Below are 19,248 nucleotides of genomic sequence, written 5' to 3'. Positions count from 1 at the left end.
CAATGTTTACTTGTCTTATTGCTTGTAGCACTTAGATTTTTTATAAATGTAAAGTGCATTATAAATAAAATTTGTTGATACTATTAACATCTGCTCATTCTTAATTAATATTGTAAAGCTTAAGATCAGGCTAAGAAGACTGAAAATCTGTTTTACTGGCCATATTACGTTCCTTGATGCAACTTTATCAATTGTTATAATGGAAACATTTTATATTTATGCAATTGTACTTTTTTTCAATGTATGAAATGTATGAATATAAAGCTAAAGTCTCTGCTATTAAAGTTAGAGAAAATCAGAGGCAATGTAGTATCCCATGTATACATGGTGAATTAAGAGAAGTAGTCGCACTTGAAGATGAGGGGGGAAAAAAAACAAATTCTCCAAAATCCTCAGAGGTAACAACAAACCTTCTTTAGATTATGCTAGAAGAGTCACCTCTACTATGACCAGAATAAATGTTTCATAATTTTACTCTACAGTTTTGGAGAAATACAACCGATGCATCCTACACAGTCTCATTTCCAGGAATGTATTTCTCAAATTTTTTGAAGAGGTGACGACAAACCATTTGGATTATTTTGGTAGATGGCCTATATTAAAACCAGAATATATATTTCATAATTTTACTGTACAACTTTTGAGAAATGCCAAGTCAAAGTGACTCATAATGCTTACCCGAAATATGAATGTAACTCATTTTCAGGAATTAATTATAACTCCATCGAGGTGATTAACCTTCTTTAGAATACATTTAAGGGTCACGTTCTAAAAGCAAAATAAGTAATTCATAATTTTATTGGAGATTTTTTGGAGATGCACCCAAAGTACCTCAGTTGTTATGAAGTGCTGTGTGATTTTCAGGATTTTATTTCTCTCAATTTTCTCAGAGGTGACAACAAACTCACTTTGGATTTTATTACAGCATCACCTACGCTATAACCACAATCAATATCTCATAATTTTACTGTACACTTTCAGAGATAGACCTAGACATATTGCATCATATCATCCAGAAACAAGAAAAATGTGTTCTGACTTAATATGAGACAGTGAGAAAAAAACATGATGGTGTCTCTTTATGTATGTAAAATTCTCATTTCAATCATATGAAATCAAAAGAAAAAAAACCTACCACTACACATTTTTGGGATGCATTTTTTGGCAAAGCAAATTATTAGCCTGCCAATATTTGCATGCCTATCTATTTCCCTCAGATATTATCCTATTGATATAAACTCATACCAGAAGTTAAGAGAAGTGTGGTTATGTACAAAAAGTTATTTCACTCTTTATTTCTTCAAGATAGCAGGGGGATGCATTTTTTGGCAAAGACTATTATTAGCCTACAAATATCTGCATCCCCTGTCTATTGTCTTATTGATATGAAACTTATACCAGTAGAAAGAACATATGTTATTGAAGAAAAACGCCATCTAAAACCTATTAATTGTGAAGCTGAACTAAACGTGAACAAACATTCTTCTACGACACACTTGAATAAGGAAAATGTATAAAAACAAAACATATAACACAAACATCTTAACACCTTAAAGGTTCAGAGTACCAATCTAGTATTTTGGTTAGTCTAAACACACTGACAAAACCTCCATGCACTCACATAAATAAACACCTGCATGGGAGCGCGGATTCACACCTGAAGTAAAAATAAAACAGAGGACCCTACAAAGCCTGGACACTTCAATATATAAACCACATAAGGATGAAACACCATGGAAAGAGACACAACTCGCTACATATCAGTAGTGACACTACAAGTTTTTACAGTAATCGATAAACATCCCAATCATCCCTCACCCCACGCCATCGTTAACTGTAGAAAGAGTATTTGCTATTGCTACCACCCTGTATTTTACAACCTATTTTAATTCTGGTCAAAAATCACGAAAAATCAAATATAAGCACACGTTGAGAGACGTTATCTGAACTCTTAAATATCTTTCTATGTCTTTTTTTTATTATTTTGCCATCATCATGTCTGGCGTCACTGTTTCACAGTGAAGTGAACGTAAAATACTCCATCAAGGCCGTCCTTCTTGTAGTCTTCCCCGTACACTCTGCACTTGAGGCACGGCTTTCCCTCCTTAAAGCCAAAGGTGGTGTTGTTTTCCCCAGAGCAGCCTTGAAGCTCCCTTCTGCTGAAGCGGGAACTTTTCCTCTGTCCTGCATTACTTTCGAGTTCGCCGCGTTCAGTGTATAACTTTGGGGTGGTTCCACAATCCTCATATTTCATGTTGTCAGTCTGTTTTCTCATCATTATATTGCTCAATAAACCTTCAGGTTTTTGACGTACACCTCATATGAAGACGGGTCGTCCGTCTTGTAAATGATCTCAAGGTTGTGGGCGTAGGGTGAGAATGACAGACCTGAGGAAACAATTCTGTCCTGATATTTGGGTTTGTACATATTTAAAGTCATCAGCAAAACCAGAATGGTCCCGATGAAAATCCCACTCAGGAATGTGTAGAAAATCACGTAGAACACGGATATTTTAAGCCAACTGTCCCCTGTTCGCCCTAGAAACTCTCTCTTCTCTGGATCCCATAAAACTTTCCTCCATCCACCACCACTCTCCTTTTTTCCAGACATGTTAGCTCCACAGAAATATCCTCCCTGGTTTGACGGTTACCGTTGACTGTTGACAGGCTGGATGTTTTTTTTTTTCTTAAACAGTTTTAAAAGCTGAGAGCATTAAGTATCCTTCACCGGAAACACAAACTTACAGTTTTATACCTGATTCATCCGCGTACGCGTGAAGCTAACCAGAACGAGTTCAGTTTAAAAATTACAACTTCCGGTCTAATGAAACGCCTTCTTGTTTGTATGAAATACTATTACTGTAAGGTAATTGTAAGCTGCAAAAATATTTATTGACACCAAGGTTTAGCCAACAATTAAAAACGAGGAAGGTTTTTAAACCAAGTTTTAATTTCCAAATTATAATGAGCTGGTAAAAAATAATGTAACAAGGTCTTTGTTATTATTGCTGAAATATACAGCAAGTCATTTACTGGAGCAGAATTTTATTGCAGTTTTGTGGGGATGGCAGAATGTCTTGGATAAAATTAGGTTTATTGCATGTATACTTCCCTAAGTACATCAAAACAAAACTCACTCTCAGTCAGAGCTAAAACTTGAAGAAATAATAGTTGCAAACACATTTCAACCTTTCAAACACATACAAGCAGTATGCATGAACAATTAAAAAGCTATAAAAAGAAAAACAAAAACATCTGACTTAATTATTTTACGGCATGATATTGAAAATCTGGTCTTATTTAACCCTTCATATGATACTACAGTAACCTTGATACAGAAGTTCTGCTTTAATTGTATAAATTTGATTATTAAATGCTAAAGGACTAACATAACTTACTTCTTTTCTTAAGCAAGAAAATCTAAAGAACAAATGAAAACCAGTGACACCAAGTTAAATACCAATCCCTTTTTAACAGTACTGTGCTGTTTTTGTGTGCAGGGGCTGACCTGTGATCAGTTAGGATGCAGACGGCTGATGGATGACTTGAACAGTAAGTCAGGTAGAGACTCTTGATCTGACTCATGAGATTTAAATAGCATCCTGCCACTCTCTGTTGCCCCTCTGCAACTCTGGAAAATCAGAGAAAGAGTTAAAAACATGAAGAGGAAGAAACACAGGACCGGTTCAAATAGCAAACGTGGAAAGCCATAAAACATTTAAAACAATTTTCCTCTTGTCATTATTCATGACATCCGTTTCAAAGTTCAACATTAAACTGTTTTTTTAAATGTTAATTTCATATTTAAATATTAATATTTAACACAAAAATTAAAAATTAAATATTCTGTGTTAAAAATACATATTTATCATGTTTATCACATTTACGCAAAACTTTAAGGGCTTATTCTGGCACCAGTTTTTAAGTAACAGTGAAGGGTAATTTTCTCAGCTGTGAATAAATGCTACAAGAGCATATCATATAAACTTGTCTAACATTACAGTTACTGTGATATTGCACATTCACACACTTTGCAAGGTGGCACTTGCACAAAGACGCACAACCAGAGGCATCTAGGGGGAAGGAAGTGATTGAAAAAATGTACACGTGGGAAGCTTTGCAGAACTTTACAGTGTTAAATGTACATAAAAGGAAATGATCACATGTATTTGTCGTCTTCTGGTCTATTAAACTTCACAAACGCAGTTTGAAGAGATAAATCAGTGACTAGACTTACTTGGTGCAGTCCTCCAAAGCTAAACACAGTCCCTGCTGGAAGGTGAGGATCTCCTCCAGGTTCCCACACAAGGTGGCGCTGTCTCCACTACTTAACCTGAACATGCAGGCGTGAGAATAAACAGGGACAACAGTCAGCCTTCTCTAAAATATGACTTATAAAAGAAAGTTGAATATTAGAAACAAAGTGAAAATTAATCCAGACTGTTCTAAACTATGGTAACTTTTGCATCAAATGCATTGTAGTAACTTTTAAATCACTTCTAAAGTTTTATATTTTAGAACATGCTGAAAAAAATGACATGTTTCTCTCTGGGATTAAGATTAGATCGATTCAACCTCGGAGGAATAAAGTGCGACATATCGTACCATGTTTTTTTGGGTTTTTTTTAACTGAACCAAAATGGAGAAGTGGTGTGTGAAAAAATGGCATGCAATGATTCAGCAGCTTATAAAAACACCTTTAAGAGCAACAACTTCAGTTTTTCTGTAGCCTCTCACATTATTATGGACAAGCTTTGCTCACTTCTTTACATACTTGTGAGCAGTAGATTATTTTTATACAAATGTATTTAGGTTTACACTGCAGTATTTTAATCAGACTGATATTGAAGTTCTATCTTCAGTCTTGTTGTTTTTTCTGACATGAGATTGTCTTGTGCTTCAGGTCATTGTCCTGGTTCATGGCCCAGTTTCTCCTTTCACCTCTGCGCCTGACAGTTAGTAAAATATGCTTAATTTGGATACATTTAGTTTGCTGCTGCAAGATATTAGGAAAGCATTACCTTATGATATTTTGGTGAATACTGAACCAATGAAATCAACTGCAAATAAATAAAATTTTCCTCACTGAAATGTTTTTTTCATGACAAAGTCTCCACTGATATCAAATGTAGCTTTTTTGCTAAACTACTGGTTTGCTAAATTAGGAGAACTGAGCATTGTTGCTATTATTATTTTAAAGAAAAGAGGCTGTTCACTAACTCTTACTTATGTCTTTAATGTTCTGGTCACAAACTAGGGTCTTTGGGTTTCTTCCAGTACCGCTTACCTTTGCACTGTGTAACTTCAAGTTGAAACATCACTTCTGGAAGATTGAGAGCCAACTAGAATGTTTCCATTTGTAAATAATTTTTCTCACTATAGGATAATGAATTTTAGTTGATAAAGATTGCTTCACATCCCTTCTTAGATTGATGGGCAGCAAATTATTTTATTGCTCCAAAGTCATAGCTGAGGTCTTTGTTTCATGGCAATATATTAAAACACACCTTAAAACTCAGACCAAAAAACTGGCACAACTTCTGCTTTCACAGAGGAGCCAACTCTTGCTAAATAGATGTAATTGTGCAGCAGCTGGCTGCTATTTATACTCTACATTTCCTCAGAACCAACAACTTAGTTAAATAACAGAAAGAAACAGAAATGGCCTGTTATTTATCCAAAGTTGGACTTCACTAATCTTTATACTTAAAAAACTGAAAGTGAAAGACCCTGTACAAATCTTAACCATGACTTTAATTGTGATAAATATATTGCTGCCAATATACGTTTTTATTTTTTCAGTTACCCAAAAGGATAGGTCAAAATTCAGACTTCTAATCTAAGAGCCAGTATGACCCATGTCATTGTTTTGTTCTTACTTGTCATTAGCTTGCAGGGGTCGGAGGTAACAAGTGAGCACAGTTTGTAACTCTTTAACAAACTCCCGCTCATGCTCCAAGATGTCCTGAACCACCTATGAAAAACAAAACAGAGAGAATATTTAAAATAATCCGATCTTATAAAAACCTTCCATGTTCTGAAAATAACTTTAGAAAATGGCCAACTTGTGGCAAACTAAGAATTATTTATCCATTTATGTGCCATTTATTTTGTTAGTACGTTAATTTAATTAATTAGTCACTCCCTCACCCTCCCAAAAAAAAATAATCAAAGGTTAATCCTGTTTTTACTCATTAAACAAAAAATTAATTTAAGAAATGTATTGGGGGCACCTGCAGTAGGTCCAGGCCCAAACCAAGACACTTTTACCACAATGTTCTTTTTCTAAAAAGTTGCATTTCCTTTGTTCAAAAGTCCAAATAATTGAATTACAGACTCATCTTGCTGTCCGCTGTCAAGGTGAACTTGCTTGGATGGCCCAATTTGGGCAAGTTGGCCGTTATTTTGATTGTTTTCCACTCATAGATTAGTTTTTTACAGCATAACAACCGATTTAAAATTCTTCTGAGACCTCTTTAAGTTCTTAACCAGTCGGATAAGTTGCTACAATCTTCTATTTGTAGGTTTTGATTTCACCATGATGTTTATTCTTCCTTCAACAGTAAGCAGGACACTAAATTAAATGTCTGAAATTTAAACAGGGCAAACGTCCTTCAAAATACTAATACAATACGTGTGATTTTAGCCAATATAAGCAGGAATAGCTAATCTATTTTACACCTGAATGTGCATTTATTTTAATAACATTTGATGGAAACTCACCACACTGAAGTAGTTCTTGGTCAGAGGAGTTCCTTTAGGAGATAATGGCTTTTCTGAGGAGGAATTCAGAGACAATAACGGAATATATTTACAACATTAACATTTCTAATTTCAATTATGTCATTAAATTATTCTCAGTCAAGTTATATATGAGCCTTATAAGCAAAAGTGAAAACTCTCCAATTCTACCAAAGTTACTTTTTTGGACTAAAAGAGTCCATTAAATGCATAACAGTTCAACATTTTCAGACCAATACGGTCAAAGTTGAAAGGCAGGATTATCATCAGAGAAGGGAAACCAAACTCACCGCATGGTTTGATTTCTCGAACGTAGTTGCTAGGGAACCAGCCCGTCTTGCTGTTAAGGGTCCCCTCCCACCATCCGCCGTCCTCCTGCCGCGTGACGATGATCATGTCACCTTTGCTGAAAGACAGCTCGTCCTCGTTGTTCTGCTTGAAGTTGAAGCGGGCCTTCACCATCACCTGCCCGCCGCCGCCATTTTCAGACATTTCCTGTTCGAACAGCTGAGTCAATTCCAGTCACCAGCAAATCTAGTGTTTCCACAGTTTCAGTAAAGATTTATATCTGCATACAGTAACACACTGGTGAGATATTACCGGTAATAATGCCTATATTTTCACAAATAGACATTTACTAGATTACAAAAAAAAATCATGTATCTTCTAGAGCTTTCACCAACATCTGTCCTCTCTAATCTATTTGGATGGATGTGAATCCGGTCGAGACTGATTGCAGACAACTTCCCACCTCGATTAGTGAGGCAATCTAAACTAGAAATGCAGTTCTCAAGTTTTTCTCTGGTTGATACCAAAAGGAACTTTGCAGATTCTGACCTCTTGTGGACTGATTGGTTACTTTCTAATCTGAATGCCAAAAGTGATGGGCTAGTAACATTCAGTAAACAAATTATGTATCAACGAATTCCACATTGTTCAAAAATGAAAAAAATAAATAACTAATCATCATATTTTCTTAATAAAAGTTTAAAAACTAAGTGCAATTAAATAAATAGGTAAATAGGCTTCATTCCTGATGAGCTTTCTCTGTAGTTTAAATTTTTGTTCCAATTACTTTTTGATTACTCTATCATAACATGCACTATAGCAGAACTTGAGCTTTACAGATAAAGGTGTGTGCTTCCCAAATAAAACAACCTCTTATGTTTTTAGTGAATTTATATATTAAACAGCTGATTGTCAGACAGTAAAATGTTTTCCTCTGGTGTCTTCACATCCACACCAAGCTCCAGTAGATTTTAATCTCTCCTTTTCTTCACTGATGTCTTATTAAGACTATCAATGGTGTTAATATTCGGATTTTGTTACACTGAAACACTGTTAGGTGACAGTCTGCTACTTGTTAACACCTCCCTGTCAGATGCTTTGCATATAGAGTGGATTAAGGATTTCAAACAGTCATAAACTTTAATGCTGGTCACATTTAAAGCTGTTTACTCTGCACAGACAGTCAGGATAAATAATGGTTGTGCCAAGTTTGAGTTGGGCTTGCAATAAACTAAATTCAAAGATCACATTTGATTTAGTAAACGTAGAACAAACCTAAGTATAGACTGTTTCAATGCAGTTAATCATACATGTGTAAAGGTGTTAGGAGCTTAAAAAGTTCATCAAAGTAAGTTGAGACCAATTCGCTAATTAGTGACGACTTAAAAACAGTCAACAAACAATGTCTTTATTTCATTATAACATCTGAAAAAAAAAAAATATGTTCAGTAGAGCAACTGGGCATCTTAAAAGATTCCAACGGAGAATATGAATCAGATTGGAACAGAAACGTCAAAAAGTTAGTACGTTTATTGAACATAAAGCAGGCTAAGTTGTCTTGAATGCAACACTAAAGCTCTTTTCATTAACTTAAGTGATATTACGGCAGCTCAACTTATTTAAAATTTCTCAAAATAAAATTAGTCACGATCAAGGTTAGTAGGTAACATTTATTTAGTCTCTTACCATCCTGAAAAAGCAGATGCAGGTTGATACATAAAATATACACTTCATCTAGATTTTCTACTTATGACTGCCTTTCCCCCAGAACTTTATTTAGGAGATTATTTCTTCATACAAAGGAATTGCAAAGCCGTCTCAGAATATATTTTAGCATTTTCAACAAATTGGCTTAAAAAAACCTCTAAAACACATTTAAGCATTCCACCTATCCATCATCTATTCCCACACTCATACACATGCACGATTTAGAGAAACTAATTGACTCAGCAGTCATGTTTTTGGACTTTGAGAGGAGCTAGGTGTACCCGGAAAAAACCCATATACGTATGTACAGAGAGAACATGCAAACTCCTTGATGAAAGACTTTCATCTTGTTGCAAGGCAACAGTGTTACCAGCAGTGTCACTGTACAGCATGTGTTTAAGCATTCAAAATATAAAATATAGCTGAAAATAAAGAGAAATCATACCACTGATTTAGATTGTCTGCGCAGAGACCCTTTGGATCTGGTGGAGGACAGCGCGTGTGAAGACGTCGTCTGATTAGGAGAGGACGAACCGGACTGAGGACATCGCTCCACAGCACAATCTACGCACACACATGGACAAAACAGGAAGTCTCAAATTAAGGTTACATTTCAGTGCTCTCACCTGGAAAAGGTATACAAACACGTCATGCAGGTGCACAACCACAGTGGAGGATGACAACCTGAAGATAATTCATATTAATAACGCTCTGCTGCTCTGCACCGCTCCAAGGCAGCGAACAAATAAAGCCTACGAATTTATGATTACTCACAGGATAATCGGATTTAAGCAAAACTGACATTACAAGCCTGGAATAAACAAGCAGCTAAACAAAGAGCAGCCTTCAAATAAACAACATCAGAGATCGCTTGTGCAGCATCCATGTTGCTCTATGATCATATTTTCTCCAAAGCTGCTCATGTCTGATAGCATTTTTATTGCACAGGCAGAGCCATGGAGAAAATAAAAATCAAAATCAGATTTATGTCAGCTCTAGCACTGTGTCATAAGTCAGCCACTGCTGCAGAGGAACTTTGATTTAAAGTCAGTAGATATCAGCTGCCCTGCAGTATGAGAGCAGCTCTGCCAGTGCACTGAGCAGTAACCTTTCTACTGGCTTTATTTGGAATAAAACAGACACAGGCTAGCAAGCAGAAGCACTCACAGAAGGAAACTCATTTTATGCCAACTGAAAGCTAGCCAAGTTTGTTGTTTGTTGCTTTTTCAAATTACAAAAGATGAGAAAGGAATGTGATACACAATTAACCTTTCAAACCTAAAATCGGATCAAATAAACATTAAAGGTTCGAGGATATAAATCATAGGGGAACTTTCTCTTACTGGCAGTAAAACAGCAATATTTTGTGTAATCCTGTTTAATCAGCATATCATTTTGAATTCATGCCACTCTGATATGGTTTAGATGGGGAAAAAGCAGGAGAGTCTCTGCTTTCCATATGCCTGCATATATTATACTTAAAAATGATTGTTATCATTAAAAACAGACGCTGAAGGCAGTGACAGGTGGGACTCATAAATCCCATATGTGAAGCCATCTGCACAGTGAAGCCTAACAACCCCGTCTGTTCAGTGGTCGCCACTTTTTTACACACAGAGGATTCAAGAAACAAAGCAAGAAACATGTAAGGATGCTAAATACCAATGATCTCACATTAGATTGCAATAATTAATATTTAATCAATCACAAGATGCACTAATCAGTCAGCCATAGATTTGATTCAGAATTAATCTGCAGCACAAACACTTAATATCTGATTCTTTTCCCCAATTAATTAATTGCATCAAAATTTAGAGCTCCCAACATTTTTGGTCTACAAATGCACTTGTTTCAGTTCAATAAAATCACATAAAAGGTTAAGGGATAGACGCTTCTTTTCATTTTTAGAAAAGACAATGACCAGAATTAGTCAGAACTGGTCAGACTTCAAAGAAAAAGAAATATTGATATCACATGGAAAAAGTCTGATTGGTGAACCTCTCGACCTATCGCCTTCAAAGAAAGGCAAACCTTTTTTATTCCCTAGCAACCAGAGTAAAATGAAGTTTCAACTCCTCACATTGTGGCACAGTAATTTTTTCATTAAATTCATGAAGGGCAAACACATGAATCAACTTTAAAAAATATTGCACACACAAGCTTGATCATTATTTACTTTTTACAAAAATCAAAATGATGTATGGATCGTTGATGCATTTATGTAATGAAAATGATTGGAGTTTTTTAAGCAATGAATTGATGGTATTTAAACGTCTACAACCTAAACACTTAGTGGCAGAGCAAATAATTCTCTCCGTTGTGTTTGAATCACTTTAATGTATTACTTTTATCTGACAGACCCCAAACAAAGAGTCCTCAATGAAGCAGTTAGTCCAGGATTTGTCTAGCGTTTCAAATTCCAACAGTATTTTCACCTTCGTACCCCCTTTAATACAATATTACACACATGAGGTCACAGGATACTGTCTGAGGTGCATTAAAGCATGAATAAAAATGGCACACAGCGTGACACAAGCACACACTGCCATGCAAGCTGCCCATCTATAACCCAAAGAGACATGTAGCCAAAACCCTCAGTGTAGTCTCAACTCATTTACTAATGTTCTTTTTCGACCATCAACCAAAAAATAAACGTATTCTGCAATTCCCAGATCATTATAATAATAATTTACAATTCCTTAATTTGTTATACGTACGGTATATCAAGAATGGGCTAATTAATGCATTAAGGTATGCTGAAAAATGTAAAATTTACGGCTTCAAAAATCGCTGAAGAGTTTGTATCAGAATGACCCGTTTTCTCTGATTGCATAGAGAACAGAGTCAAACACTGCTGCCCCTCCCACACCTGTTGCTGCACACTCTCAGTCAGCTTAATGAAAGAAAAATTCTATTGTTTTTTGGTTTTTTTTTACCATAAATAAAAGTTAAGTCTTTGGAATCATTCCCATAAGGGAAACCCAAAAATACAAACTACCTAAATTAGCTCACAGCTCACCTAATTAACCAACAAACATGAGCTTGATATACTGACAATGTTAACAAAAATAATACTTAGTGGCATAAGTGCTTGGAAACAACTAAATTTCGCCAAAGTTTACATTTTGACTTTCATACATTTACTCAAACAAAAATACAATGAATATACTGAATAAACACTATCATAACTGTCATAATCACAATGACAGTTTAGTATCAATAATCCTTTATTGATACTACAGAATTAGTATCAATAAGTCTTGTTTTTGTGCATTAAATAAAAGTGATCTAGACCTCTAATGGCAAAACAGACAAATTTAGGAAGCCTATGACTCCTGAAAAGAAATGGAGACTTCTTATCATAAATATAAAAATACCATAGGAACTTTATTATTTATTACAGTCAGAACAATCCCATTCTAACAGCTGACATGGTTATTCAATGGTGTGAACAGCTTCTCATTCCTTAAAACAATTGGATGCAATAAAAGGTGAAATAAATCATTTGCTATTAGATAAAAACCAAATAAATGTCACAATGCCTAATGTTTTGTTTCTCTTTTTGCTGCCATTGGAGACAAAAATCTAAGAGTGTTGAACTTTTACTTGAACAAGCAAACTGAACCGCAGAAAAGAAAAAGATGAGAACTGTTACCTTGCGTGGCAAAGTTGAATGCCAGCAGCGTATTCAGGACCTTGCCAAAATTCTCTCCAGTGTATAACCACTCTGGTTCAAACCCCTGGATGGAAAAGAAACAGAGAAAAATACAGTCAGACAAAAAATAAAACTGAAACAATCTGTTCATACAAACTGGGATCATTTAAACCTAGGCATAAAGCATGTTTCAATCAGTTTACACTGAGCCTATAGTGTAAACTGTGGGCTCAGTCTACCGACTGGGATCACAGCACTGTGTTCCTACAAGTTAAAATTCAACTCTATTGAGTTGAATTTTAATTTGTAAGATTACCATAATAGAGCTCTAGCCCAGAAAACAGCCACAATAGGGACAGAGTTAGTACCTTTTTATCTACCCTGGACCACAGGTGAAGTTTTCAGGTGGGAGGAGCTAAGCATCATCTACTGGCTGAATAATACCATCATTTTGTTTCAATTATCTCCCAGTTTATATTTCCTTATAACTTTGTGGCCTAATTCAAATTTAAAATCTTAAAATATTGCATTAAGATTTATAGTGTATTTGATTTATCTCTGTAATCGGAGTTTAGATCCGGATATGGCGTCACATCTCTGTGTCACGTCTTCTAGATGGAAGTAGGAAAATTAGTAGCAATAAGCCAATTATTGAAATGCCAACTACAACTGGAAACAAAAAATGGCGCATCGTATGAGCAGGCGTTAAAGCAACACCTAATGGTTGCCATGGGAGATTCAAGGATTGTCAAACAAGCGTGAATGTTTCATGCAACCCACAAACACTCCAGGTATGTGTTTGATGAGGGAATAACATACATCGTGGTATAAAGTGCTAAAAAGTCAGTTTTGGGTAATACCCCTCCCTGCTTTTCAGAGTACATTTTCATATGAGAATCTGGTAGATCAGGCTAGATCTACCAGGATCTACCCTGGAAACCGAGGGTAGGTAATTATGGCCCTGAAAGCCTACCCTAGGTTCCTGGAAAAGGTTCTGTGGCAGAAACATAGCTAAGAAGTAGGTCAAAATTAGCTCCTTTACAGGGAAGAGTGAGTTTTGTTGCTTTTGTGATTCACACCAACAAGACTCTTATTCTTCCATGCAACACAAACAATAGAAGGAAACCTATACCGAAGCAGCATACATAAAGTGATTATAAGGCAAAGATAACCACAGATATTTTGAACCTGACCTCTTTTTGCAATAAAACAGAGAAACACTCATTTGCAATTCTCTTTCCACTTCCCTGAACTCACATTGCCAGGTTAGCCCAACTCAGACAGCTATCGTCTTTCCTCCAGTGGATAAAGTTTCACATTTTAAATAAAACATCTTAAATATAGAGGCTGAGCACTGTAACAGCAGATTCAGGAGTTGTGTTTAGTTGCATTTTTTGTGTGTGTGACGTGTTCAGGTATGAAATCAACAAAGAGAAAAACGTCTGTATGATTGTTTTGAATAAAATGAAAATAAGCAACAATATAGGCTGTGTGCTTTGTTTCTGGTCACTGGTTTCTGGTAATGATGTAGTTATTGCAGTCAGTCATGTAGGTTTTTAACATGGATTTAAGTATGCTAGTTATGAGATTTTGACCAGAGTTGTAATAGTTGTTGCACTAAATGACAGTTGCAAAGTATGAACAAAGGGCGAACACATCTTCTACATTTCACAACAGTGATAAAAATAAAAAATCACAGGCCATGAACAGTAATTGGCTCTTCCTCCTTGTCATCTGCAAGCAGAAGTGAAAGCAGTTACCCAGCTTTCTTCATATAGGCGCTGGACAGACAGGGATTATTTATTTATCAGAGCAAAAGGCAAAAAGAAAATACCATAATCGCTTAGGGAAGGGCAGGGTTTGTAATAGCCACATAGACATCCCCAGGCTGATACGTTTGACAGCACCTCTCAGAAACCTTCTGCCAGTGACCTAGTGGCTGCTGGCAGAACGTCTAATTATGGGCTAAACCAGAGTTGGTGGATAAAAAGCAAAGAGGACCTCCCAGACATAACAAGCCAGCTGGGCAGGACTACTGAACCACTAAAGTGAGTCAAGCTTGCTGACTCAAATTGCTGCTTAAACAGAGCGAGTGATGTGTTTCAAAACCACAACAGATTATTTATAACAGACTGGGAGAGACATTAATGTCCGCTGTTCTGGTACGGTGTAGAACTGGCTGGAATTGAGGAAAAACACTCTTGCATGAAGGAAAAAGTCCCAGTTGGTTTGTGCTTAGTTGTCTAATAAAGTTTTAAAAAGTTACCATCATGCACGTCTTAGTGTTTAATGCTGCCTCACTTGTTTATATGCTTTTTTTGCTGTTAAAAAACATTTCTAGTTGTAATAACACATGGTAAGGTCATGATCACAGAAACTAAAGTAGCAACATGAATCACTCTTATGAAGATGATACGGTTCATATTACAACTGAACATACAAACCAAGAAATAAATAAGCAAATGTCAACACATTATATTCCTGTTTCAGCATGGGTGAGTTACTTTTATCAAGGTTTATTAGATTTTTTTTTAAAGTTACTTTCCAAAATTTAAAAGAAAGTCCATCATACCATTCCTATGATTTAAATCCCACAAGAAAAAGGCTCAGAGACCCTTTCTCCCCGCTGTATGGAGCATGGAGTAGTGCACGACTCCCCTCCCCCACCCGTTGCTGAGCACTTCTGGTCAACATGAACGCAAGACTACAACTACGCTTTTATTTGCTTACAAAATAATGAAATCAGTTTTAAAATACTTCTGGTTGTGAAAAACATGGTAATTTTGTGGCGATTGGAGGAGCGCCACTAAACAACCTATTAACTTAACACTGTAAAAGTCTACAGTTGTACTTTAAAATGAACTACAGAACAGATGGCATGCCTACATAATCACCTATCAGTTTATTATACGCCAACTTTGTAACAAGAATGTTTATTTTAAATTACTATTAAATTGAGAAGGATTTGCTGAAGTCTATAAATAAAAATAATAATAATAATAATAAACACTAATTATCCATAATCCATATTTCAATAATAATTATAAATCAGTAAGTGACACAGTTTCAGCAGGAGTAGATACAACTGTTGGATTGTAATCATAGATGAACATATCTCATACCAATCCAGTGCTATTTGTCTTATTCTTTCTATAATTCTAAAAAGTGCTTGAAAAATACCACGGAACTTATTGTTTAAACCAAAATAATTTTAGATATTGAACAATATTGTTATGACTGCAAGAATCAATAGCAATAAATATTTTGGTGGCAGTAAGAATAACATTTTCTGCGTAATAAAGACATTTAGATCATGTCATATGTTTGTACATATTTAAGCGCCATATAATAATAATGTCAAGGTTACACCACGGACCACATTTACTTCCCTTTTTCTAAAACACAATCCTGGAATGGATGTCTGTGACAACATTAAACAAGTTTTTTTTATTATTGTTATTATTTGATTTACATAGCAATGTAAAAGAGAAAGTAAACTTACAAGGAAGTGAATTATTGCTATTTGAAGTAAATGAATCGGGTGGTGACAGTAAAAAAAAAAATCCCATCTTCCCTAGTCCATAGTAAACATGACGTCTAACCTAATAAGCAGATCACAACACAAGAAAGTGTGATCAAAGCTTTCCCTTTGGACTGCAGGGGAATAAAGCGCTGCCGATAGAAAATGATCATGAAAATTCACTGAGGCAACTTACCTCCACTTTCAACGACGAGCATCCTCTTAAAAACTCCTTGATGTTGGAGATGCAGTCAGCTTCAGTTCTTGGATCCTGGGAATACTGAGCAAAAAAATTAAATATATAAACCCACACCTCGGTTTAGTAATCCAAGCGGGTATATGACACACATTGGCTCCTCAAGCCCGTCATAGCTTTAGTTTTAGTGTCACTTTGAAGAAACAAAACCCCACAAAATTGTAAACCCAATCCAAATGTTGCGCCTCACAATTTCAAACATTACTGAAAGGCTAATGAATCTCCTCTGTGCCGTCATAAGCCACAGAAACGCCAAAGAAGCCACATTTAAGCAAAACATCCGCTCACTTTGAAGACTTTCAAAATAAAGGTCTCTCTTAACAACGAGTACAAAATACGTATGAAAGAAAGGCATAGCTTTTCACCTATTAATCAAAGCTAAAACATACTTGCTACGCAAACGCCGTGGATCTAGGAGAAGATATGAAGATAAGCCAAAATAGCTCGCAAGAAAAGAGAAGCTGCAACTTCCGGTTGCATTTTGTTTCGTACTTTTCAAAGAGGAGGTCGCAGGAGTGTTTCATCAAGCCGTCGAGTTGCGCTGCCCCAGCAGCTACGCTTTTAAATAGCGTTTTACGGCCGACGTGGTGCATTCAGGTGTAGTTGTACGCTACAATATTAACACCGCAATAAACGGTGGAGGTGCTGATAATGACTATAACGTTTATTTAAAGCTCAAATATCACAGTGGTCTTATTAAACACTTAATAAATAACGTCTTTGACCGTTTCACAGTTTCTGAAAGTTTCAGTAAAAATCCAAAGGCATTTTTAGAATTTTATGATTTCAATAATTAGCTTATTTATTGGACATCTGAATATATTTTTTAAAAAATGAATAAAAATAACAAAAGTAACCTAATGAATTTCATACATTTAGCAAGTTAAGTCTTGTATTCTGGTCAAGTACACTATATTTCTGTCTCATAAAAAAAATATATGTAGATGCTAAATGCCGGAATAATGAAAGAAAAAATACACCAAGATTACTACAGATGTAAACAATTTGAAGAATCCAAGATGAGGACTTTGTCATGTCTTTGTCCATTTCTGATAATTCACTATATTTGACAGAACTGGCACATGTAGACATATTTTAAAGCAACACCTCAGAGACAATGCTTACCAGTGTAACAACATGGGGGAATAAAAATAAATACTTTGTGGACTCAAACTGCCTGACCCAAATCAGAGAATTTAAAAGGAAAAATTTCCAAATACTAAGAAAATCCTAATTTGAATTAAATATATACTTTTCATTAGGCTGTCTTTTAGCTAGCATAACTAATTTTGATAAGCCTAGTTCACTTTGATTTACTCTCAACATTTATGTCTTTTGATGCAACTGAGGAATACAATTGAAGCCAGATACTCCAATGAATGAGCTTTATGAAAAAGAAGCTACTCTTCAAATAATTATTTGTAGTCTTTAATTGTGAATTTTATATTTAATTTTTTCCCCAAGTACTATGTAATATGAAAAAATAGAGATATTCTTTTTATGCTTTATTATGGTATCAAAACAAACTTCATGGGCTACAGCTGGCTTGTACAGCATCATGCATGTGTCTGAAAAAAATACCTCTAATGTTGGCATAGTCTTATATTTAAATACAATGAGGGAATCAGAGCCTTACTGCACAAAATGAGCATAAGCAGTTTTCCAATCTACTCTGAAATTCACCTACAGTTTAGATTAATTAAATATTCTGTATTAAAATATTTTAACAAAACAAATGACTTACTTGCTTTTAGTCAAGATCATATTAAAATTTTATAATTTTACTTTTTATTGCATTTAATTGATCAAAGGAGTCCAGCTTTACCGAGATAATTTAATGAAACCAGTGTTTAAAGGTACAACCTCTTTAAAATGCTAAGTGTTGAGAGGGGAGGCATTTAAATATGATTTGAAGATTTAATTTCACAGGTTCTTCAACACAGATAATCTAGTGTACAATGTGTACTTGAACGCGCCATATTCTCCACCATAAAACCCAGTAAAGACGCGCAATGGCCTGACAGCAGGGCAGAAGTAGTGGGGAAACGCATCTCGACGCAACACCGGGAAGAGCAGCCGCTCAAGAGGAAGTGACGACCTGAATTTGCAACTGTTATCATGATCAACTTTGTTACCTCCACATTTAACATACAAAATCACTTTAATCGCATTAAAAAGTCAAGATGTTATTGCTCTGGTGAATTCTCCAGGTATAACTATTGAAAGTGTGAACTATTTGGTGCACTCCTATGGCAAAATTAGTCTTGTTTTAGTAGGTGTTCACACTGACCTACTCAGTCATATCAAGAATGCGGAACATTTCCCCCCCCCCCACAGGAAATCACTTATTGAAATCTGTAGACTGTAAACTCGCAGAAAACCTCCATTAACCCGACGCAGCACTCCCTGTAAAAGTAATAGAAAAGCGTTCAGCTGTCAAAACTTACAGCTCGGGTAGAGAATGCAAGGCCAGGGCTGCAGACAGAAGTTCCTGTCGGTATCACTTTCATCAAACCCCTCCCTTCTTTTTCACCGAGATCAGTCGATCGTTTGACATTTTGTTTACTTAATAAATCAGCAGCTCACCTTGGGCGTGAAGCCAGGTATGAGTCTCTCCGTGAGCTTGCACAGGACGACCCCATCCTTGAGTGATGTTTTCAGAAACTCCTCCGGGTCCGCTATGTTCTTTTTGGGCGAGCTGAGCACTCCTAACGATATCAACCACGTTACAGTCTGCTCCTCGGGATTCATAGCTCCACAAAATGATCATCGCCTAAGCCCGCATTGTTAAAACAGAAAAGTGGCGGCCTGTTCCGTATCAATATGCAGCTCACATCCGCACTTCTGCTAAAGTTAAAAAAAAAAAAAACGAGGCGGCGAGAAAGGGGGGGGGGGGGGGGGGGGGGGTTGGAGGAGGCAGTTACTACACGCAAAACTGATGATCACCCCTACTGGCAAACAGGCACCTCAACAATACACAGGGTGCTGGATTTCCCCCTGCAAAGCAGCACATGGTGTGAGAGAGCAGATGGTATCAAGAACAAATGAAGCAAGGCTCAGAAAATAAAGAAAGCAACTGATA

At 36.0% G+C, this 19,248-nt stretch overlaps 1 protein-coding gene across 2 annotated transcripts in view; it reads right to left on the bottom strand.

Annotated features, from left to right (window-relative positions):
• The window catches only part of arhgef6 (Rac/Cdc42 guanine nucleotide exchange factor 6), a 40,981-nt gene extending 21,947 nt beyond the window's left edge, over positions 1-19,034 (bottom strand). For both annotated transcript variants that reach the window (XM_005799561.3, XM_023328500.1), the window contains exons 1-9: positions 18,753-19,034; positions 16,107-16,190; positions 12,391-12,475; positions 9,181-9,299; positions 7,031-7,235; positions 6,723-6,775; positions 5,879-5,973; positions 4,237-4,332; positions 3,508-3,630 (exon numbers count right to left, since the gene is read on the bottom strand). In XM_005799561.3, coding sequence (XP_005799618.1) covers positions 3,508-3,630; positions 4,237-4,332; positions 5,879-5,973; positions 6,723-6,775; positions 7,031-7,235; positions 9,181-9,299; positions 12,391-12,475; positions 16,107-16,190; positions 18,753-18,917 — 1,025 coding nt within the window. In that variant the 5' untranslated portion in view covers positions 18,918-19,034. The remainder of the gene's footprint in view (positions 1-3,507; positions 3,631-4,236; positions 4,333-5,878; positions 5,974-6,722; positions 6,776-7,030; positions 7,236-9,180; positions 9,300-12,390; positions 12,476-16,106; positions 16,191-18,752) is intronic.
• Positions 19,035-19,248: the final 214 nt, after the last annotated feature.

Source organism: Xiphophorus maculatus, chromosome 23 (genome assembly GCF_002775205.1).
Source record: "Xiphophorus maculatus strain JP 163 A chromosome 23, X_maculatus-5.0-male, whole genome shotgun sequence".
Taxonomy (NCBI): domain Eukaryota; kingdom Metazoa; phylum Chordata; class Actinopteri; order Cyprinodontiformes; family Poeciliidae; genus Xiphophorus; species Xiphophorus maculatus.
Note: the sequence above shows the minus strand (reverse complement) of the source record. Positions and strands in the feature narration are given on the sequence as shown.